Source organism: Solanum lycopersicum, chromosome 2 (genome assembly GCF_036512215.1).
Source record: "Solanum lycopersicum chromosome 2, SLM_r2.1".
NCBI lineage: Eukaryota > Viridiplantae > Streptophyta > Magnoliopsida > Solanales > Solanaceae > Solanum > Solanum lycopersicum.
This window is the reverse complement of record NC_090801.1, coordinates 66,981,752-66,996,620: the sequence shown is the minus strand read 5'-3', so window position 1 is coordinate 66,996,620 and position 14,869 is coordinate 66,981,752. Positions and strand designations below refer to the sequence as shown.

At 28.9% G+C, this 14,869-nt stretch overlaps 1 protein-coding gene across 1 annotated transcript; it reads left to right on the top strand.

Annotated features, from left to right (window-relative positions):
- Positions 1-9,145: 9,145 nt before the first annotated feature.
- LOC101264880 (probable galacturonosyltransferase 14) lies at positions 9,146-14,504 on the top strand. Its single transcript, XM_004232129.5, has 6 exons — positions 9,146-9,933; positions 10,920-10,975; positions 11,099-11,254; positions 11,457-12,047; positions 13,090-13,392; positions 13,658-14,504. Exons 1-6 carry the CDS (start codon positions 9,717-9,719, stop codon positions 13,937-13,939), a joined length of 1,605 nt encoding a protein of 534 aa, XP_004232177.1. The 5' UTR covers positions 9,146-9,716; the 3' UTR covers positions 13,940-14,504.
- The last annotated feature ends 365 nt before the right edge of the window (positions 14,505-14,869 follow it).

The following is a 14,869-nucleotide window of genomic DNA, read 5'->3' as shown; positions in this document are numbered from 1 at the left end:
AATTTAAATCAATTATGTCAATTTATTGAATCTAAAAATCAACTTAAATCACATGAAGTAGAGTTTTTTTATATCGGCTTTAGACTGTTTTTTGGTTTGTTTTTTTTAATCTTTTGGTTTTTCTGTTTTCTTACAAAAGTGATTGAAAAAGAAATTAAATGTATTTTCACTTATAAGTGATAAGCTAAACTTTAAAAGTATTAAATGAATAGAAATGTTTTAAAAGATCGTAAAATTTACATGAGTATAAAATATTTTTATTGAAATAACAACTAGGGTTTTTCATGGTTATGGTTAACTAAATCGAACCACAATTCGAACCAAATCGTTAAGAAATCCGATATTTAGTTTGATTTAGTTGGGTTAGGTTTTGAATATTTAAAAAACAATATTATTTGGTTTGGTTTTACTAAAAATTAACCGCAAGAATAATCAAATCGAACCAAAAAGTTAAATATATAAATTTACAATTATTTATAAATAAATGTAAATATTTTGATAGATTTTAATTAATTTAAGTTTTTAATTTTACTATATTCTAAAGCCCAACAACACTAAACTTTAGCCCAATTATTAAAACCTTAAATCTAAATCCCTCAATATTCATTACTTTAAAGAACACACTTTGATAGGATGTTGATTATTTTAAAACTCAAGCTAAAGAAAATGAAAATGGATTAGTTTTGACTATGAAATATTGATTGTTTTTTTAAAAGTAATTTCTCAATATTTTAAAGTGTAATTTTATTGAAAAATCTATTGATAAGATGTTGAGATCTCACGAATATTGAACCAATTTTATGTTATTGAGTATGAATTTTTTTAGTTGCTAAAACTTGGTATATTGAATGAATCACTTTGCTTGTGTAATAGCTTATTTGTGAATTATTCATATACGGAGTGTTTTTTGCCTATTGAGACGCATATGTCCTCAAGAAATTTATTACTTTTGAATTGAAAAAAACAAAAAAAAAATTCTAACTAAATCAAACCGATGATTATTTTTTTTATCTAATTTGGTTTGGTATTAGAAATTTAAAAATTGATTTACGTTGGTTTGATTTTGATTTTGACTAATAATGATCCAAATTGAACCATGAATACCCCTAAAGTAACAATGTTCATTATGTTATATTTATAAAATTAAAGGATATAGTCAAATCGAATACAAAATAAAATATTTACAAAGTAAATCTGAAACACGATAGCGTTATAAGAAATTGTAACTTCCTGAACAGAAAATAATTTAAAATAATATATCTAAACATTGAAAACTATAAAGTAACTAAAAATATATTAACAAAAGTAGATTATAAAAACAATTTTATCTATAAATAAAATAAAACTATATATACATTGCTAAAAAGTTTCTTTTTTCTTAAAAGTGAAGAAGTTGAGAGTAAGGATGACAATATGAAAAATGAAACCTCATCAACAAAAAAGAAGGTCGGATTAGTCAATGAACTGAATAATTAAGATTTTTTAGCCAAATAACTCATATAGTAGAAGTTCAAGTTGGTCAACCAACTGAACTATTACTCCCTTCGTCCGTTTTTATATGTCACTTTTTTACTTTACACTTGTATTTAGAAATAATGTAGCTTTAGTCTGTTATCCTTATTTATTGTTTTCTTAAGTTAACTTTATAATAAATGATGAATACATTTTCAAAGTAAATAACTACTCTACCAAGGATATAATATGCAAAATATGGTAATTTATGCATAAATTTTATAAAATGAAAAATATTGTAATTTAACTATACATAAAAAGAAATAACATATAAAAAAATGTAAAAAATAATATTTTCCATCAAAAAACAATCAGCCAACTAAACTACTAATTTTTCCTACAAAATTTTTTCTGATTGAAATAGTACATAAAAGGTCCAATTTACCCCTGACGCTTAAATTGCATTATTGACATGAGCATTCGCACCGACACCAAAATTGAATCACTAAAAAGAAGTCATCATATATCAATGCTGATAGTGCCTTGCACGATTCATTCTCCTCCAAACGATAAAACCGTTGTTTTAATTTATTTGATTTATTTATAATTTTAATTTGTTTAAAATAGTTTCTTTCAAAATAATTATTGATTTTTAAATTTTAAAATGTTTATAATTTAAAACTACAATATCAAAAAATTATTTTAATAAATTTAACATATCTTTAAGTTAAAATTACAAAATTTTAAAAAATTTAAATGATATGTCAAGTCTAAATATGTTTAACAAATTAAAATAAAAGAACTATTTCCTCCGTCCACTTTTATTTGTCATATTGCATTTTTTTGAAAGTCAATTTGACTAATTTTCAAAGTTAAATAGATTATATTAATTTAATATTTTAAACAAAAAATTTCGATATTTAAAAACTATATAAAAAGTACTATAAATGCAATCTTTTGCATATTGATATGATGAAAAATATATCTTACAATATTAGTCAAATTTTTTATAACTTAACTCTAAAAATAAAAATTATCACAAATAATAATGAACAAAAAGAATAGTATACATGCTAATACAACAAGAAGAAAAATAGCAGTAGAAATCTCTTTTTAATTTTTTGCTTAATTAGAAAGTAAATAGGAGTGTAAAGTTTGTGAAAATAAAAGGAACACATATTGGCACATACTCGATATAGAATATGGTATGTTTGGTCCAATTGTTTTCTATTAGATTATTATCTCCAATTTAACACTAAATTTTATATTCAGTATAAAATTTAATATTTTAAGTTCAAGTCATATCAATTTTCACTCTAAATTTGGTGTTGTGAAATTTGACGTAATACTATTCATCACACAAATAACCTTTTTGAATATTATAATATTATTTTATTATATAAATTTTTAATTATATATTTTATACATGCATGTTTTAATTAAATCTCTTGTATATTTAATTGTTTTTATGTAATATTTTTGTAATATTAATTTTAGATATAAAATTTAGCTTTTTTTATAAATTAATTTTTTTATATATGACTTTTTAAAAAATTAAATTTATTTTAATTCTACTCCAAATTATATAAACTGCAATAGGACATTTATGGGAAGTACCGTAGTGATTTTGAAAGTTGAATATTTATATGGAATTTAAAATACTTTTTTCATTTATGCAATGCTTATTTAATTGTATTTCATTAATGATTTCACTTTTATTTGTATCATCCATCCTTATGTATAATGTATAAAATTTCTAGCAACTTATATTATTTAAAAATATACGATACAAAATAATTTTATATTAAACGATTACAAAATAAAATAATATGAGTTATATATGATGATTATTTTAGAAAGAATTTTTTTATGACATAAAAAATATAAATAAAATAAGAAATAATAATGAAGAAATAAAAAAAATGATATAAAATTTGATGCAGTGATTGGAGTTGATTACATCAAATTTAATATTAACACCAAATTTATGTAAAATTTAATGTTTGGATTGAAGATATCGTTAGCAGGTCCCGCATGTATCTATGCTAGTTGGATAAAAATAGCGGAGTTACGTGGATCACAGGTTTAGACAATTTTACTACCTTTTTTTTAAGTCTCTTTATTTATATTAAATTTTTTATTTATTTTATTTATATTAACTTATGAATTCCTAAATAAATTAATTTAGACTCCCCTAGTAAAAAAAAATATCTATTTATGCCAAATCAAATAATTTAACAATTTTAATAAATTAGACCTAATTGAAAATATATATTATTTTTAATGATAAAAGCTTATACGACAATATAATTTGTATAGTAGTCATTTGTTTGATAACGAGTGCATTCATGTTTTATTTTAAAAGAAATTCAAGATTTTTTTCCCCTAGTACGAATAGGTTTCTTCTAGTTTCCTTTACTTTCCCTTTACATCAAATTTCTTGTTTATATATTAGGAATTGAAATATACAAAAGAGTTTTGAAGAATTTATAGATGTATAAATATAAAATTTATATATATATATATATATATATATATATATATATATATTTTATTTGTATGTTTATCAGCGAAATATTCCATATCAATTAGAAGTATAACTATCGAGCACACTAACAATAGTTATAAACCTTATTATGTCTGTTATTTATAAAATTAAATTTTCCCATTATTTATTAAAACATAACTCAATTTTTCTTTTTGTTTTTTAGTACGAGTAGGTTTCTACTTTATTTTTTCCTTGTTGGTATCAAATTTTCCTGTTTTTTTTATCATATAAATAGTTCTTTTTACGAAAATAAAAAATACCAACATTAAGATTTATCCGGCATGACGGCGAATAAGAAGAAGATGAAAGCTAGTCCATCAAACCCTACAATCTTTTCTGATGATATCACAATTGATCTATTTTCAAGACTTCCAGTTAAGTCTTTAATGCGTTTTAAGTGTGTTTCGAAAAATTTTAATTCTTTGATATCTGAATCGTATTTTATGGATATTCACGAACAACGCTCTAAAGATATTGGCCTTGCTCAAGTCAGATTTTTTGTACAAGAATTGGATGGATTTTATAGCATAGAGGGAAGAAAATTATCTAGATGTAATTTTGATTTTCCGTACGATAAATTATCGTACCATAATGGCTTATTCTGCTTTTGGGTTGAAAAATTCGAATCCGTTAGAATTTTCAATCCCGGTACAGGACAAGTGATAGTTCTTCCCCGAGTGAAGAAATTACATTATCTTCGCAATTTGAGAGGTGAATCTTATCTTTTACGTGGTGATTGTTCATATACACTTGGTTATGAATCAGAAGAAAAAAAGTATTAAGGTTTTGATGACATGAGTGCACGATAAATTGGGTTTTCACTATAGGAATAGATAAATCTTGGAGAGAGATTAATCGAGTGGATTATAAAATCACGAGCAAAGAAACTCTGTGTTTCTGAAGTTATCTATATATTGAATCCGGGGAGTAAATTCCTAATTGCATTCGATCTTAAAATCGAAAATTTCAAATTTATTCCGTTGTGGAGTGGTGCATTATACTGGACTTGTAATTATTACGAGATGATAGAAGTGGAGGATAAATTAGCGCTATGGTGGAGCGGTTCGTCTGAGTTTGTGAATTTGCGAGTTTTAGGAGACCCGCAAAAAGGGAAATGGCTGAGACATATCATTCGCTTTCCTTCAAACATGAAGAATGTTGGTACTTATCAAATCTACGGTTGTTGTGATGGTGAAATTTTAATTTTCTTGATCAGATTAGACGATTTGGCTAGATCTCGATCCTGTTATTGTCATGATGTTAGAAAAAATACCTGGAAATATTTGAAAACTTCGTTATTTAGCGTGAAGAATTGCGTTGACAAAGGCATTTATACTTATGCGGAAAGACTATTCCCATTGAAAAAAAAATCGTAATGCTCTTCTGTATTGGAAGCTGAAACTTCGACTAATCTCATCAACCATGGAACAAGATTATTTCGAGGTTAGATGTAAATTTAGCGTTTTAAACTCTTGGATTGAATTTTTACTGTTTAATTACTTAACTATTTTAGAAGAAACTTGCTCTTATACTACCTAATGAATTTTTATTTTTATTTTTCGTCATGTTTCTGCATGCAAATTTTAGTTTTAAAATTTTCAATAATTTCTATCTTTGTCAAAATAATAAATTAGAAGTATAATAAATAAAAAAGGTATTTTTTCTTAATTTGTAAAATAGACAAATAGTTATTACTAACTATAAACAAATAATAATAATTAACGACAGAGGAGTAATAATATACTTAGGAAAAAAATCTCTTTTTAGTTTTTACGTCAATTAGAAAGTAAATATTTTTTAAAATAAAAGGAATAAAAATTGGCACATACTCGATGTAGAATATGGTCCAATCATTTTCTCTGGGTATATATTTTCAGATCCACATGAAAAAAGCGAAAAAGTATGCATGTGGCCATCTCAGAGTAATCATGCAATATCTTAAGGATTTGTTTAGTTTGCAAATTAAATTACGTTAAAATTAATTATTATCTCAATTAAAAAAAAATAACTTTCACATATAGTAAATAAAAATTTATATTTGTATATTATAGTAAAGTTTACATAATTGCACTCAATAGCTTATATAGAAATGTATAATTCATAAAACATATGCAATTGAAGCGAATTGTATAAAACGAGAAAGAGAAAGAGACTTGGTCAGAAAATTGTATAAAACGAAGTATATAAAACGAATTGTATAATTATAAGAGTATAGGACAATTATATACAGTTTGAATTTGTATGAAACTAGAAAGGGAGAAAGGCAAAAGACACTTGAGCAGGGAATATACAATTGATCGAATTGTATAAAAAGAGAAAGAGATAAATTATATATCATTTGAATTTGAATAAAATGAGAAAGAGAGGAAGACAAAAGAGACTTGGGCAGGGAAGTATATATGTATTTGCATGTGTATATATAATTTTCTCTCGCTTTATACAATTAAAAAAATAATTTATACAATTTTATTGTATAAAAGGATAGAGGCGAGCGAAGGAAGCGAGCGAAAGAGGGAGAGTGGCTAGAATATGAGGGAGAGAAGGACTGACAAATAGTTTGCTTGGAAGACAAATAAATCAAACTGTAACTATTAATTTAATTTATACTGGAGTTTAAGAAATAAATAAAAATTTTAATTTTATAGTTTTAAATTAAAGTTATGTCAAATATTAAAATATCCGTATAATCTTGTGACTTAAAACATGTCACATTAAAAGTTAAAATTAAAATGTTAAAGAAAAAAATTCAAAAACAAACTAACAAGAAAATTGAGTATTCTTTTTGAAATTGAGGGAGTAATTTATTATTTTGTTTGAGAAGGGGATTAAGATAACATAAATTTGATGAAATATTCAAAATTAAATTAATTAAAATATAACACTTTAATCTATTTGAATATCTCACTTTTTATTAATCAACTAAAACGAGTCCTAAGTACTCTTATAAGTACTAAAAAGAGTACTGCTAATGGAAAAGTTAGTAGGCCCCAGCACAACTGTCTAAACAAAACAAGAGGAAGCAAAATTTACTTGCTATATAATACTTTATACGGACTTTAATAACTAATATTTAGTAAATCTTTGCAATTATCAACGTAAATGGTGATGGAATAATTAGTATGGATCCAGATTAAAGTACAAAATGTGAGGTTAGGTACGGTGGGCAGAATTAATTTTTTAGAAATAAAATAATATCTTAATTAATATTTGGTTGGGTAAAGAAAATAAAAAAAAAACTAAAAAAAATGATCGGGGGAGGTGATAGGAAGTGATGGATTATGGTAAGAAAAATATTTTATATTAGTTTATAATAGAAATATGTTTATTTTTACTTTCTAAAATATTAATGATTTATTTAATTCTTGTCAAGGTTGAATGTTTTGTCTATATGATGTGATAATTTTTCTAAATAAAGAGAGAATGATAGCACACACCATGATAAAAGTGATTTAGAAAAGAAAAACGTATTTTTCAAACTAAAAAGTGATAATCTATGCAGGAAACTCACACTTTTAATAATTTAAAATTAAAAATAAATGTATATTTTAGGTGTATTTTTAACACTTATCTCGCAAATAAATAAAGGTGAAAATATTTACTCTATTCTTATTTATTTGTAAACTTTTGACTTGACATATCGATTCATAAAAGAAAAAAGGCTCCTAAATATCTCTCATCTACGAAAAAAGATTCATAAATAACTTTATTTCATATTTTGATCTAAAAATACTCTTAAACATATTAATTATATTTAGCAAAAAACAAGTTAGAAATAATACAATAATAATAATGCATCTCATAATTTGTTACATCTTATTATGCTCGCTTCTAATTATGGTAATGTCCCCAAGTATTACTAGTAGTCATTATGTTAGAAGAAACAAAAATTTGATTTTGAATAAATAAAATTTGTCTTTTAGAATAAATATAAAAATTAATTAATTAGTAAAAAAATTCAATTAAATTAAATTTAGATTGATGATATTTTTAAATTAAGATATAGAAGAAGGGGTGTTTTTGAACCAAAAATAAAGATTGAGAGTATATTTAGATCAAAAGGTGTAAGAGAGTATTTTTGATTCATTTTCAATAAATTAAGGATATTCTCGAGCCAAAAAAACAGGTTAAAATTAAACCAAATGGTGGAATAAAGATATTTATGAGCCTTTTCTCATAGTCCCTTCGTACGGTATTGTTTATCATGATTTCTATTTTTAGAGTCAAACTATAAAAATTTTGACTAACATTTTAAGACATATTTTTTCATCATATTGATATGCAAAAATTGTAATTTATAGCAATTTTCAAATAATTCTAGAATATCTAATTTTTTCTTTAAAATATTAAATTAATTTGATCTAATTTAACTTTGAAAATAGTTAAATTGACTTTTAAAAAGCGCAACACGACAAAAAACTCCGGATGGAGAGAGTATTAACGAGGGGATAATTAACATAGTGAATTTATCATGTTATCCATATTAATTGATAGAATCACGAAATCAATATTATCATTAAAGATGTTCTCTTTTTTTTAAAAAAATACATTAACTCTTTAAATAAATTAAGAATATAATAGGTAAAATAATTTATTTTTCTTTATTTGTCAAAAATAACTAATAAAATGAGACAAATAAAAAAAATAATATTAGACAAATAAAAATAACAAAAAATGTTATTCCTAAAAATAAAATATGAATTTAATTAAGTATCATGTGATTTAACAAAATCAAAATAACTTACATACGAATTTACTTGAAATGCACCAGCATTGGATAATACCAGACCACCCATCAATATGTGATTTAACAAAATCAAAACAATTTACATACGAATTTAATTGAAATGCACCAGCATTGGATAATACCAGACCACCCATCAATACGTGATTTAACAAAATCAAAACAATTTACATACGAATTTAATTGAAATGCACCAGCATTGGATAACACCAGGTGGAATTTTTTTTTTCAAATAAATAAATAATTATCTATTAATATTTATTATACTCAAGTACTCTTTTTTTTTTTTTTAATCATCAACATAAAAATACTTTCATATTTATACCAAAAAGAGACAAGTAATTATAATCCCTTAATGTTAGTACAAGTATATAAATTTAGCTTCTATTCTATTAAGACAGCTCAACATATTCTCTAATGCCCACACGGTTTTGACTCAAAATATACACGCAATTACCAATATTAATTCGAGTCATTAATTTTAGCTGAAAATTTGGAGTAATATTAATTATACCAATAATCAAATTTCAAAGTAGAAAAAAACAAAAACCAAAAAAAAAAAAAAAACACGTACTAGTGAAAGCTTTTTTTTCTCTCTCTACATTCAATCTTCCGATCTTAGGAAGAAAATAGCAAATCCTCTGAATATATTTCTGTTGGATTCAAATTTGATTTTCGAAAATCTTCATTGTGTTTGTGGATGTTGTTTATATTATTGTTTGTTTTGGGGTTTGGGGGATTTTGATTTGATATACAAATGCATTGGTCTCGGAAGGGACCAGTTTCTGTATCATTTGATTGTATTGTTGTTGGATCTGATGGTGAGAAGTAGAATATATTTGGATTGTTCAAAAATTTCTGAAGAGAATAGTAATAATATTAATCCAGCAGGACATTGTGGCGTCGTAGTCGGCGGTGTGTTGTCATATAGAGTTGTGGTGGATTGGAATTGGGATTGGGATTCGGTGGAGGAAGATGCAGCTGCACTTCTCACCTAGTATGAGAAGTGTAACGATATCGAGCAGTAGCAATGGAGGATATGGTGATTTGATGAAGATCAAAGTCGCAGCTCGCCACTTTTCCTACCGAAATGTTTTTCATACCATACTTATTCTAGCTTTCTTTTTGCCCTTTGTATTCATTCTCACTGCTGTTGTTACCCTTGAAGGTGTCAACAAGTGCTCTTCCATTGGTAAGTTTTCTTCTATCGGATTTTTCATTTGATTAATCTTCCTAGATCCTGATGTGAATCTATGCATATTTGATGTGGCAATGTTGCTAGTTTGTTTTCAGAATTTCTAAAATGTTGTTTGAGTTGAATTGGAAATTATTGTTTTCCACTGTAGCTAGAAATGCCATTGGAGGCGTTTTTGTATCTTAGGATTGTGTGGAATTACGGGAAAGTTAAGGCTTAAACTTATTTGTCTTTCAATAACTTGTCCCAAGGATTTGAATTTGATGACAAACACAAAAAAGGAAACAAGCAATAGAGTGGTAAATGGTTTATGATTTGTTTTTTTTGGGTATACTTTACTTTTTAAAATTTTTTTACTCTATGCTGCTCCACCATTCAAATTAAGAAATTGTTAATGCGTTTGTCTTCCACTTTAGGAATCAAATGTGATTAAATTCAAAATATAGATGTCTGAGTGCATTGCTTTTGTGGAGGTGGGGGGTTGCATAGTGTTGTTTCTGGAGATGTGCATGAATGGTATTTAGTAACTGCTTCTCATGTTTGCTGCTTACTCTACCACTTATCTTAAGTATGCAACAAACTCCCAATTGACATACTTGAGTCCAGTTGATGTTGTTCATTTCTTATGGGTGTTGCATTAAGCTATCTTTAGTTCTTTGGGAATCACGTGCACCGATCACATCTCTTAGTTGTTTTTGGATGCCTTCAAATGCTTTTTTTTAAAATTCCGTGGGATGAAAAGGAAGCTTCCTTGGTGGGACCCTTTTTTGCTTTATGGATGGAAATTCTTTTGAAGTATCAATATGCCAAGAAGCTTGTTTGGTCCGGTGGTGTTGGTCCTGGTTGTGATGCTTCTAGTTGGCATTACCTTTTGTCACCCATTTTACTTTAGAATGTTGTTGGATATGAGGGATACCTTTCATCATTATTATCCTTTTTTTTTTTGCTTAACTTTAATTTCATTTTCTTCTCCTCGGTTTCAGATTGTTTAGGTAGACGATTAGGACCATCACTTTTAGGACGAACTGATGATACAGGGGTAAGTAAGCTTCATTCTACATTCTCTTATTGTCATTTCTCTCCAATCTTGTGTAAACTTTTACATGGAATTCCTTTTCTAACCCAAGTCTATGCCGTTGTTTGTCTATTGCTGTTTTGGCAGAAGCTGGTCAAGGATTTTGTTAAGATCCTCAATCAAGTGAACACTGAAGAAGTGCCTGATGGCCTGAAGCTCCCAGAGTCCTTTAGTCAACTTGTTGCTGAAATGAAAAACAACAAGTACAGTGCAAAAGAATTTGCTTTGGTTTTAAAGGGAATGGTATGTGCATGTCATTCTTTTCTAGCCTTTTTATTATTGCATGTCTATTAGCCTTATTTGTTCTTGCCTTTCCCTTGGACTTTCTACCATTTGCCCAGGGTTTTTGAGTTACTTACTGACCCCCACATTGGTTTTATTTGCACACAGACACAGAAAGATATTGTCCTCAGCTGAACTTCATGTTGAATTTGCTATTTTGCAGATGGAGAAATCTGAAAGAGAGATTAGGGAATCAAAGTTTGCAGAGCTGACAAATAAACACTTTGCTGCAAGTGCAATTCCCAAAGGCATTCATTGTCTTTCGCTGCGGTTGACTGATGAGTACTCCACAAATGCTCATGCACGCAGACAGTTGCCTTCACCAGAGCTACTCCCTCTGCTATCTGACAATTCATTGCAACACTTTGTAGTGGCCACTGACAACATCCTGGCTGCCTCAGTTGTGGTCAATTCTGCTGTGCAGTCAACTCTGAAGCCTGAAAAGATTGTTTTCCATGTCATCACCGACAAGAAAACGTATGCAGGCATGCACTCATGGTTTGCTCTGAATCCTGTCACTCCAGCTCTTGTGGAGGTTAAAGGTGTTCATCAGTTTGACTGGTTGACTAGAGAAAATGTTCCCGTGCTTGAAGCAGTCGAGAGCCATAATGTTATTCGTAAATACTACCATGGAAATCATGTTACAGGTGCCAATCTCAGTGATACAACTCCGCGATCTTTTGCATCAAAGTTGCAGGCTAGAAGTCCAAAGTATATCTCTTTGCTGAATCATCTTCGCATATATTTGCCAGAGGTACCACGTGCTCGTATCTTGTAAACCGTCTTCTGTTTCTTTGAAGCAAAATTTTGGAGGGTTGAATTCCCATGACTTTTGGATTTCCCGTCCTCCTTTACAGACAGCTGGACATTGAAATAATACTCTGCGAGAAAAAGTTTCCAATATATAAAATAGAGTCAACGGTAGGTTTAAGCATGCGAGTGAGGAGTTTTGGATAGATTCAGATGCATACATCCTGGTTCATGAACATTATTTGCATTATTTATCTGAACCTAAGCTAAGTTAATCAAAACTTTCATGCGACGAAGTTTAGCCAATCTTATCCAACATTTGCGACTCCTTGTTGAAAGTGTTCTGAAGACACATAAGCAGACCCTATAGGAGGAGTAATGTTTATGCAGACATTATTTCTTCATTTTGCTAAACTGTAAGATTTTTGTTCTCCAGAGATCATTAACACTATGCATGCATGTCCGTAAGATGGAATAACAGACTCTTCTATATACTGTCTTGCACCACAGCGGCTAGTCAAAGTTTCAATATCATCTTTCCCACATTGAAACAGTATAATGAGACCTTGGTACCCCAGATCCAAAAATTTAGTTCTCAAATTACTGTATGGAGAATGAAGTAGGTATCCCATAGTCGAGTTGCGTGCAAGTTGGCCCGGACACCACGGATATTTTAAAGAACTTTATGGAGGGTGAAGTACAGTTATAATCAGACTTTGGTTTATGCTTTTCTTCTTGTTCTGATAATTTAGCTCCAAATTTGCATCTCCAGGCGCTCCTTTCTTTTCGATGAGTTCAACGCAGCAATAATTTTTGCTTTTCCTTTCTTCTACTTGCTAGGATTTAGGTTTTAGTATAGATTTCACTTTGTAATATTTCCCTCTTCGATACTTGTATGTAATCCTGGAGCCTACTTGTGGGATTACACTGGGTATGTTATTGTTGTTGTTGATACTTGTATGTGATTCACTCTCTGGTCGTGCATTTACGTAGATATGCACATTTCAAATAGCAAACTGAGATTTCTGTGTTGTCTTTATTTGCAGCTCTTCCCAAACCTTGACAAAGTGGTTTTCTTAGACGATGATATTGTAATTCAGAGAGATTTATCTCCATTGTGGGACATCGACCTTAGTGGTAAGGTCAATGGAGCAGTTGAGACTTGTAAAGGTGAAGATGAGTGGGTGATGTCTAAGCGATTCAGAAATTACTTCAACTTTTCTCATCCACTAATAGCAAAGAATTTGAATCCGGAAAACTGTGCATGGGCTTATGGGATGAATATCTTCGATTTACGGGCATGGAGGAAAACGAATATTACAAATACCTATCATGCATGGCTTAAAGAGGTACTCAATCTTATGCTTTGTGATTATTTGGGGAAACAGTTGGTTTATCTAAATTCTAGCAGCTGTGTGTTTGCATTTTGGATCTTGCCAGTGTTGTGATTTTTCTGTCATTCCTGTTTGTGTTTGTCTCTTAGCTGTCCGTCCACCTTATTATTCATTTTTAGCTTTCTTTTTTTTTTGACATGTTAGTCTAGGAGGATTGTGTGACAAATTTAGCATTTTTAGATTCTGACTTTGACATTTTTAAACTCGCTTATCATTGTAGAATCTGAAGTCGAACTTGACAATGTGGAAGCTTGGGACATTACCTCCTGCTTTGATTGCATTCAAGGGTCATGTTCACCCCATTGACGCCTCGTGGCACATGCTTGGCTTGGGATATCAGAGTAAGACCAATATCGACAATGTGAAGAAGGCTGCCGTGATTCATTACAATGGGCAGTCCAAACCTTGGCTCGAGATAGGGTTTGAGCATCTCCGTCCTTTTTGGACCAAGTTCGTTAACAGCTCCAATGATTTTATCAGTAATTGCCACATACTGGAGTAGTCTACAGATTTTCCATCAAGGAAAAAACACAGGAGAATTTTGGAAGCCCACAGGCTTTGCAAACTTTTTATTGGTTCTAGGGAAGTTCAACAACTCCCATTGATGAGAAGGAGATTCTGACAATTGCCCGGATATGTTCAGGTTTCCACATTTGATACTTTAAAAGAGAAGCATGGGCATAAGATTCATTCTTTCAATATGTAAAATAGAAGTTGGTCACATAATTCTATTGATTGGACAAAGGACAATATTTTTGGCCTCTTATACTCTCTATTATACTATAGCTTAAGAGGCAATGATAGTGCATCCCAGGAAATGCTCATCATTGCCATCATCAGTCATACAAATTGGTGAATTTGCGAGAAGAAAAGCTAGGCGCTGCGCCCTGTTAGCTGCAGAGATCATTTTTCCTTGTTAATTTTGTTGTCATTACTTCATTCAATCATATTAGACTGTTGTAGGCTATGAAACTTGCATCACATAGTTGGATAAACCCGTAGATTATTACATTTGCTACTTGTTTTGTATGATTCAATGATATGTGCAGATTCATTTTTACCAAAAATTTCTCCAGTTTTTGCTTTTTATTAACGTGATTTTTGTTGTCTTGATGTTTGATCTTTCTCAAGTCATTTTATTCAAATTTCTATTTTATAAGTACAACTGTGAAGTCAAAGTACAAATTGTTAAAACAAAATCTTGCTGAGTAAACAAGTGTATCATACCAGCCTGTTTCGTAACTTTCAATATTAAAAAAAACTAACGAATCCCTTTAAATGCACTCAAAGGGACAAAAAGTAGCAACAAATAAATATTCCTATGTCAAAAAAGAAGAAGAAAAAAGGTCTTAAAAAAGAATGAGTCTCCAGCTCAAATCATACAAATCTTTTTATATATTTTAAATAATTTAGGAGGGAAAGAAGGGCGACA